We start from the raw sequence: 9,728 nt of genomic DNA, 5'->3' as shown, positions 1-9,728 counted from the left end.
GTTTTTAGAGGGGTGAGAAAGGAAAAGGGGGCTTTAAAAATAGACCCCATCAGTGCGCGATGGGAAAAGACCTGCCATTTAAATCCCGACAAAGCAATTTGCAGCTCATAATCAAGGGAGCGGAAACATTTGATCGCATTTCCCTTTACAGTATAAGCCGGCCAGTTCCGCCGCGGCAGAAAGCAACATCAGTCAGACGTTGCGAAAAATGTTGACTGGTGCGTTTGTTTCATTAAACTGTCGGCGCATAACCAGTTGTTGCTTGGAGTTGATATCATTGTTAGTTTGGTGAATACAGTCTATCTCGACGACCCAGAGAATTTATAACTGTGATTTTTTTTATTTTTTATAATAGTGACATCATTTTCTTCAGCCTAATGCAGTCGTATTGGCAGCTCCTCTTCATCATTATCTCAGCACCTCTCCTCTGAAGGTCAGTGAGACTGTTAAACACGGAGGGTATGTGACATTTGAGTGGCCAGAAGCAGGCTGGAGGGTAATGAGAGGTCAGTGCGTTATGATTTAACTCTGAATGGATGACAGTCCATCTTTCCCTTGAATAGATGACCCTGTATTTATAGACCTGGTATTTCTAGACATTTGATGACCCTTTGTTGACCGGAGTCCAGTTAACAAACGCACGGTTCCTATTTAGAAACTGTGGCGATGTATCAACACACAACACTGCAATTTTTTTTTGGCTTATTAAATAATTATTCCGTGTAATCTATTGTTTCGCAGGGCTGTCATTACGATAGGAATCAGCAGTCGCTGAAAACATCACGTAGATCAGCCGTGGCAGGTTGGAGATTCACCAGAGGACGCGCTCAGAAAATAAACAGCTCTAAATTAGGTAATGCCATAGAAATAGCACAGACATGCAGCAAACAGAATGAGACTTCTAGTATTTCTGCTCCAACAAGAGAAAACGAACCAAAAAAAAAAAAAAAAAAAAACCGCATGCTGATTTGAACAATTGCCGGATTTTCTGCGAATCAAATCTCTACATATTTTCCTGTTTGGAGCAGATGTATACCAAACAGTGGTGACCCCCACTCTCCTTTCAATGGCTTCGGGGTGATGTGCGCCGCTTCTCAGTGGAAACTGTTGCTCTTCAATCTCAAACATTAACGAGAATGCCAGGAATTCAATTGTGTGCAGGCATTGGGAAACCTGCAACCTGCGTGTGACTTGACCGGCCGGGTCGCATCGCCGCTGCTGTGTCGAGCGTGCAAACCGTCAGGATCGGAGCGAGTCCAGGTACACACTCCCTGCGCGCGCGCGCTTGCGTGTATGAGTGGGTTTGTGACAAAGAAGGAGAAGAAGAAGTGAAGGTCAAATGCGTTGCTTCTACAATGAGTTGACCTCATTCGTCTTGTTGATTATAATCTGTCATCTCTGAGAGCACAACAAAGGATACAATCATGGTTATTCAGAATGCGCTCTGCGGAAAAGACGCATGAAAACACACCGCACGTTGCGCTAACCCTTTTCACCTCGTGCAGAAATAATTGTGGATTGATGGAAACATCTATTCGTCACCTATGGACGTGCGCTTTAATCAACATTGCACGGCAGCAACGTGACTCGCACGCATTTTGATCATTTTAATACCGCAGTTACTGTTGTTATTGCAGCATAAAAACGCCACTTAATATTAAGTTGAAATAAATCAGGATATTATTTGTCTCTATGGTTAAGTCTTTGTTTTTCTTGGACTATAACTCAATAATCGATAATCACATGATAAAATCCATGATACGTGTTCCCGCCATGACAATGCAAAAACAGCTTTTTCTATATTAATTTAACGACCTAATATTTAATTTATTTAATAATAGTGAATTTAATCAGTAGTAAACAATCTAAATATCTGCTGAGTATACCCATTTTTTTTTTTTTTTTTTTAAATAAAGGAAACAATTTCCATAACCAGGCTGAGGCAGCCGTGGATCAGTCTAAAAGAGGACAGACGCGGGCCTGTGTCCCTCGGCTGGCCTTATCTGTCTCAGCCCCCGAGACATCCTGTATGCAGGCCCATTGTTCCCGGCCGCCTGGTTGAGCTGACAACCTCTCTGCGCAAATGCACACCTGCTGCACCCGAGTCAACGCAGACATTAGATATTAATGGGAGGATTTTGCAGAGGAGATTTTAGGACACTAAGTTTGCAAAAAATAAAAAGTTACCTACGTGTGTTATTATGTGTTCTAATTGCCTCCAAGCATTCGTGCTGCACAGGATGTTATTGCGGCTATAACGGGTGGGCTTCTCAGAGTCAACTTTCCACGACCCACACAGGACAAAAGCCACTTAAAATATAGTGTAAATTCACCATCACAAGTTTGATATGTAGTCATATAAGCTCTTGCGATATCATAAGCCTCCCCTCATAGTAAAACGCTTTTTTAATTTTTTTAATTTTTTAATTTTTTTTTACATGATATCAATAAACAACGTTAAACAAATGTGCCTTTGGTAAATAAAAAAAATTATAAATAAAATGAAAGCTGCTATATGGACTGGTATATTTAAATTCACAGCGTTGAATCCAGAAGAAGAAATTTTTTTTTATTAAATGTGTCTCTGCCTGTATAGTTTATGTAAAGGTTGGTTACACTCGTCGAAACATTATTTCTTGTAAAACACTTATATTTATTATTTTTGGAAGTGTGTTTGGAATACACTTGCCTTTCAAACGTGCCCTTATCTCCTTATTGTTTACAAAACATTAATGTGAGGAAGCTGAGAATGTACACAGCTACATTTCAGGCTTGCCTCGGCGCTCCCTGCACGCAGGAGGATGGAGAGGGCAGTTACTCCGACTGGGACCGCGGCTGTTTGAATAGCTCCGGGGCTCATGGCAGTTTTAATTTGGCGTTTCTATTACTGCAGTTTCACAAGATTTACGCAAACGATGTGAAGAGTTTGTCTGAGCTCACTGACGGATGGTTGCTGTCGTCTTCTTACTCGACTTGTTTGTCGACTAAGTTTACTTCCAATTTCTTTTGCTGCATGCTTCATGCAGAATGTGGCTTCATGTAATGATCTGAGCATGTTCTTATTTTTCTGGTCTACATGTTGTTTTGATGCATTTGATGTTTTATTTAAAGCTTTTTGAATTGCCTTGTTGTTTAAATGTGCTATACAAATACATTTGCCTTGCCTTCAAATTTAAAATGATTAATAAACGCACTGACGGAGGCGCATTGATCAACAAACGATGAATATGCCTCATTTGCATGTCCGCAAATGCACTTCATCAACAATCATTAACCTGAAAAGAATACAGGTTAATCAATTTCATATGAAAAGGAACGAACCATTACGGTCTGAGTTGGTAGCATTTTATTTATTTATTTATTGGTAAAAGTTACGACTATGCGAATTTTTTTGCAGATGGAAATGAGCTAGTAGTTAAATCTGGTACAAAGCATCTCCTCTCTTTTGGAGATTAAGGTATTCTGAACATAGTTCCTGTAACCTGAAACTTAAACTTAAAAAACCTTATTAAACGTCGGAAATTAAACGTGGAACGTAACATTTCAATTTGCTTAAACATAAGTGAGTCAACAAAACTTCAGGTTTTGTGTACACACACACACACACACACACACACACACACACACACACACACACACACACACACACACACACACACACACACACACACACACACACACACACACACACACACACACACACACACACACACACACACACACACACACACACACACACACACACACACACGTTAATTTACTAGTTTTAATAAACTGTTCCTTATGATATATTTTATATTAGCCCATACGTTTAAGTTATTTTCCATGTTGCTTTCAGTTTGAAGAGTCTAAAACATAATCCGGGTTATGTCACAACTAAAAAAAAGAGTCACACAAACATCTTTTTGCTAAATTGAATATCACTGCACTGTTATGGATAAACTCACAGTCATATCCTGTACTATGATGGTAAGCAATACCCCAACATGCCATTAGCATGGCTATAAATGTGGCTTTATTTCGTGACTACTGATGTTCCTTGCAGCACAAAACACATGCAAGTATATATGTGTGTGTGTGTGTGTGTGTGTGTGTGTGTGTGTGTGTGTGTGTGTGTGTGTGTGTGTGTGTGTGTGTGTGTGTGTGTGTGTGTGTGTGTGTGTGTGTGTGTGTGTGTGTGTGTTTTGGCTTGTGCTCTTGCATGATGAGCCTGTGTTTGACAGTCGCTGTGGAGAAGGGAGGGTGGAGAGAGGTGAATGCGTGGATACACCTAATGACGCACTACAGTCATGCTGAGAGACTCTGGATTGCACTGGACGTGTGTTCTTCGAAAGGGGATCCCAGAACTTGATTTATAGTCTGCTTTTGGAAAGTACGATATTTTGCAACCGATCAGCTTTTTAAATAATAATTCAATGTGCACAACAATAGCTGTGATCTGTTGTCAAAACAGTCACTTGTGTGTGGTGATACACGCCTTAATTGTAAAAGCCAGATTGCAGCGATATACCGACGCGTTGTGATAATGTAATATTGATAAAAGGAGGGACGAGACTGGGATTAATCGGTGTATTAAAGCGCTTTACTTGTCAACATTTTATCAAGAGGCCACATCTGACCCTCAGTTGGGCGGGATGGTCGTCTCAAGTTCACAAAAAAGTGTTTCAGTTCAAGTCTCACACTAAAACAAAAGTAAGACGGAGGAGCTGTCTGTCTGAATCTGATCTTAATTCTCCACAGAATATTCTCATAGTAGTAAACTATTAGCGATGAATGAATTCTTCTTCATGTGGGATTTGTACTACCTCAGAATTATGACCGCATGTAAAGATTTAGCATTGCATTATTTATTTTTTTCATTACACCTCTCTTTGTTGACTTTACTTCCTGAATGAATATGTATTATTTAAACACCTTCATGATTGTCTTTCTTGTTGGCAACCCTCACATCTGCTTTTCAATTAAAAACACTACTCCATCATGATATCAAACCCCATTATAATAATAATAAATATTATTTTGACTACTACTACTAGTAGTAGTAGTAGTAGTAGTAGTAGTAGGATAGTAGTAGTGGTGGTAGTATTGTTGTTGTTGTTATTTAGAGGACTCTAAAAGTAGGAACAAATTATTTAAGTTTCTAATCTAAATTTGCGTTCATGTAGAAAACTCTGTATATTGTGTTTTTTGCTTCCTTTGTTGTGCTTGTAATTAAGTAGTGAAAACATGACCGTCATATCCTCCAGGTATCGTATTTTACACGGGATTTATGAAATATTACAAAAGGGAAAAAAATAGAAATCATGTAGTGACTTTAGGAACATTAAGAATGATGCATAATGCATGTTGTTGTTGGTGGTGGTGGGTTTTTCTTTGTAGCGCAAATAATACCTATGATACCATAAGTCGCTGTGGGACAAGTTTTCAATAAGGATCTAAATGCTTCCTATTATTACAACTATTGAGAAATTCTATTTTTTTTTATGTCTGTTCACAATAAAATTAAAAAAAAAATCTCTTGCAGAACGTGCATAAACTTGGAACGAATAATGAGCAACTGATTGAATACGTATATTAACTTTCCAAGAGACATTGTGTCTGCATGTTATTTTACACGGTGAACAGTTAATTAAGTGCAAACTACACCGAACCCTGAATTACGGTTTATAATTATTTTCTTTTTTGTAAGAAGTATACTGGGTCATAACAATATGGTACTATTATACTGCGTAACCTTCCCAGAGTTGTTTATTGTTGATTGCTTATAGTCCCAACAGTGGTTGCAGCCTATAAAACAGATTACTTCATAGCCACTGTTTATTTTAAGAAATACAAGTTTATTAAGAAATTCACAAACCTAGAAAAGAGGGGAAAGTGCTAATTAAAATTCAACATGGCCCCAACATGAGCATAGCTAATTACATTTATAAAAAACAAACAAACAAATAATTAGAAAGATTAACAAAAACCTGGCACTGGCTGTGCCATTTTGGAATTTACATCATACATGTAATCAAGAAAAACGAACAGCCCTGAATTGTGTTATTTTTTGGCAGTCTGGTGGATCTCTACTGTGTGATCTCACCGTTTCAACCGAACAAAGTTCCCAACCATGACAGGAGGTGTAGTTTCACCGTGCAGGCCTCGCATGTTACTAAGAAATCCAAAATAAGCTCTGATCTAATTACAAATTAAAGTACTGACTTAATTAGGGCATCCCATGTCCACATCTTCACTCGGTAATGCTTTGGATAAGCCGTGCGTAAAGTTGAGAGAAATAATTACGCATACCAAAAACACAGCTGGAGCGATGTCAGTAATGTCTATCCTCTTGAAAATGAAAGTTGTTTTTTTTCTCACAATTATGACTACAATACCGAGTTATGGCCATCAGTCCAAGTGTAATACGGACGCACGAAATGGCTCCCAGAGGTTGTGCGTCCTGTGTACTTCTTTACCTCCCGTTTCCATTTTGTCAAACTTTCTCAGCATCAGCTCCCGCATATCTCCCCATCAGCTGGACCCGAACAGCTCGTCAGAATGGTCTCTTTAAAATACTGCGGGTTCTGTTTTGAAATCACAGGAATTAACTCTCACTCTCTGAGTCTTCATTTTTACACAGACCATTTGGTAAACTTCAAATATCAATCCTCGTATGTAACGCCGAGTGTTTGGTCTCGTGTTCCCAGTAAGAGCAGTGCATCATGGAGAGCTCCGCGGGCTGGCGGGAGCAAGCGAACTGAAGACCAGCTCCGTTACTGGCGGACACCGGAGGCGGTGCCGCTGTGGCCGGGCTCAGCTGCTGGGCATGGTGGGGGTGCGCCGGATGATGGTGGTGACTCATGCCGTTGTAAGAGTTTACCATGCTGGGGAGCGCCATGCTCTGCACCCGGGAGTAGGGGTTATATGATGAGGGGGCTGACAGCCCCTTCATGTTCACGGGACTCACGTTGCCGCTGGCCATCTGACAGGACGTGTATGACATCGGAGTGGGCGGCTGGCCTAATGACCAAGAGTTGTTCATGAAGCTAGACTGCAGGTACTTGGGTGGAGAGAGGTAGCCATAGCCGTCTCCGCCGAACAAGGACTTCCCCGGCTGGAAGTGAGTTGGTGGAGGTCTGAAAGGCCGCTTCATCCTGCGGCGTCTCCTATAGTTCCCCTTCTCAAACATGTCCTCACAGGCTGGGTCGAGTGTCCAGTAATTCCCTTTTCTCTCCCCGCCGCCCTCCCGGGGAACCTTGATGAAGCACTCATTGAGACTCAGGTTATGTCTGATACTATTTTGCCAGCCTTTCTTATTTTTCTCGTAGAAGGGGAACTTGCTGATTATGTACTGGTAGATACCAGACAGCGTGAGGCGCTTCTCTGAGCTCTCCCGGATAGCCATGGCAATGAGAGCGACATAGGAGTACGGCGGTTTCTGGGACGGGTCCGGCTTCTCCGGCACTTTGTCCTGGACCGGCTCCTCTTTCGGTCGCTCCTTCTCCTTGGTCGTGTTGGTGTCATGGATCATTAAGGCCATTGCGTCATCCTCCGGACTTTGGTAAGTGGCCATCATCGCGCGCACAAAAAAAAACCCCAAGTCCAGTCCAAACGTTGAAAAACAAAACTGTTTGGGGTGCTTGTATCTCGATCAGCGGACTGAGGTGTTGCAGATCCCCAAGATGCACCTCGAGTTGAAAGCTGTTTTCCAAACAGCGCTGGGAGAAATCTTAATTTTGCGTTTCAGTAGGTGAAATGCACCCGAACTCCTTCTCTCTTCGACACTGATTTTTCTTCAACTGGTTTCTGATGGAGGCACAAACTAAGTTGTGGTTAGTGCGTCAGTAAGCCCAGCCCTTCTCTTTTTTTCATGGCCACTGACAGGCTGCTTTCGCTCCAATGTTCTCCCCGTAGCGACGTATTGCCTTGTGATTTGTGCTTATTCGAGTTCCGCCTCCGGTGACTACAGTCAATGAAAAAAATATCATCACTTCTTTACATGTTTAAATTTATGTTTATCAGACCCGGGTCAAAATAACAAAATATGTTCGTTACATACCCGTTTGCATTCACAGAGGAGACAAATAAATAAATCCAGTTTTGGAAAATACGAATGCATGTATTGTTAAAATAATATAAAAGATATACTTACAGAGATGAAATGTAGTTTTATTAAAGGCTGTTGACGTATTTTTGCTCTGATGTTTGGGTTAGAAAGCAAGCAAGATTATATATATATAAATAAATAAATAAATGAAGATAGAAACGGCTTGGGGTATTTTCATGCGCACTGCACAACATTAAAAATATTTAGAACAAAACTAGTTTTCTTTTTAAAGTCATAGCTTTTTCATTTTAAATCTGTTTTTAAAACTACCCTATTTGAAATAGTGAAGATGGATACAGCCTGGGCGAAACGTTCAAACCAAATTCGTTCCAAACAACTTCAGTCAAACTACAGCATGGCAAAACAATATATGTGACTACGCTCTGCCAAATGGGGACTCTCACATCCTCACCAAAAGACGTGCACATTTGCACACGGCTGCGTGTTCGCAGCTCCAAGAGAATCTGGACAGCCAGTGGTGCTTAATGAGCTCACATTGGAGAGGGAAGTGCACGGAGAGGTATACATTTCTCTGGCCACCCATGAGGGTCCCCTCGGCTTTCCCTGGGAGTGTATTTCCGTGCTCTGGGAGTCTGTGCAGGTGGAACAGCATTGGCATGTGTGTCATCACCCTGCACCCCAGTCTGCAGCCCGGCTGCAGCAGCTGAACCGCGGTGAGAGCCAACCAATCTCTCAACGTGCAATTACCACAGCCTCACGGTTTCGAGTGTTACGACGCGATGTTATTTCATGTCCCGATGTCTTTTTCACATGTTTAAGACGGGGAGCGTTTACCGGTAATCTCAACACCAAGATTCTTTGCTGGGTTAAAACATGACATCATTCAATGCATTAATTATCACATCTATCAAATAACACCGAGCTATCGCGGACCAGGGTGCTTATCAATCTGCTGATCAATAAAATGTGAATTACTTTTGCACCAAAAATAGTAACATCCAACCTGTGTCCTGGATATTATCTTTGAAGACAGGGTTGGATAGCTATTTAAAAAAAAAAAAAAAGATAGTTGGTTGCTTCGTCCTGCTAGTGTCTGAGGATAAATTCTGTAGGGAAAGACAGTTTAACGTAGTCTTTCTTTTTTACTCATTTTGCCATTTACCTAAAACACTTGAGAAAGAAATATGTCGAGTGGTTTGTAAGTTTGTCAAAAAATAAAATAAAGTAGAAACCACAAAACAGCCCGCTTTGTGTTGGTTTACCTCGGGATTTCAGTTGTTTAGTCTTCTTACATTGTTCCAGAGAAAGTCTGTGGTTTTCTCGTCTTCGCTGGTTCTGCACTCAAAGAAAAATAAAATAAAAGAAGAGGGCAGACCTTTTATCTTACCTTTTATTTTTCACGACGAATTTAGCATTTGCACGAGACCAATAGGCCTAAGATTCTTTTAAATCGATTTACTGATTTGTAATACTTTATTGTTTTATAGTTGTAACTTTTAGTCCTGTACTTTTGTTTCATACTTCTATTCGAGTGTATTGTTTTAATGGGAAACACTTTGGGCTGCATCTTTATATGAAAGGTGCAGTGCATTTAGTCATCATGCAGTCATTTAGTCATGTGATATTGAAACCGCTGTCAACGAAGCCAGTTATTTCCCTCGTAAATTATAAGACAATA

General features: G+C 40.7%; 1 protein-coding gene across 1 annotated transcript; it reads right to left on the bottom strand.

Annotated features, from left to right (window-relative positions):
- Positions 1-5,816: 5,816 nt before the first annotated feature.
- Positions 5,817-7,756, bottom strand: foxl2a (forkhead box L2a). The gene has a single exon (XM_069698040.1). The coding sequence runs from the start codon at positions 7,556-7,558 to the stop codon at positions 6,638-6,640; it is 921 nt and encodes a 306-aa protein (XP_069554141.1). The 5' UTR covers positions 7,559-7,756; the 3' UTR covers positions 5,817-6,637.
- Positions 7,757-9,728: the final 1,972 nt, after the last annotated feature.

This window comes from Brachyistius frenatus, unplaced genomic scaffold, assembly GCF_029030835.1.
Source record: "Brachyistius frenatus isolate BFR_SWC_R1_liver_20210118 unplaced genomic scaffold, ASM2903083v1 Contig_1, whole genome shotgun sequence".
Taxonomy (NCBI): Eukaryota; Metazoa; Chordata; class Actinopteri; family Embiotocidae; genus Brachyistius; species Brachyistius frenatus.
Note: the sequence above shows the minus strand (reverse complement) of the source record. Positions and strands in the feature narration are given on the sequence as shown.

Excerpts from the sequence above, each read along its gene's own strand:
- foxl2a (XM_069698040.1), bottom strand. The coding sequence starts at position 7,558 with ATGATGGCCACTTACCAAAGTCCGGAGGATGACGCAATGGCCTTAATG.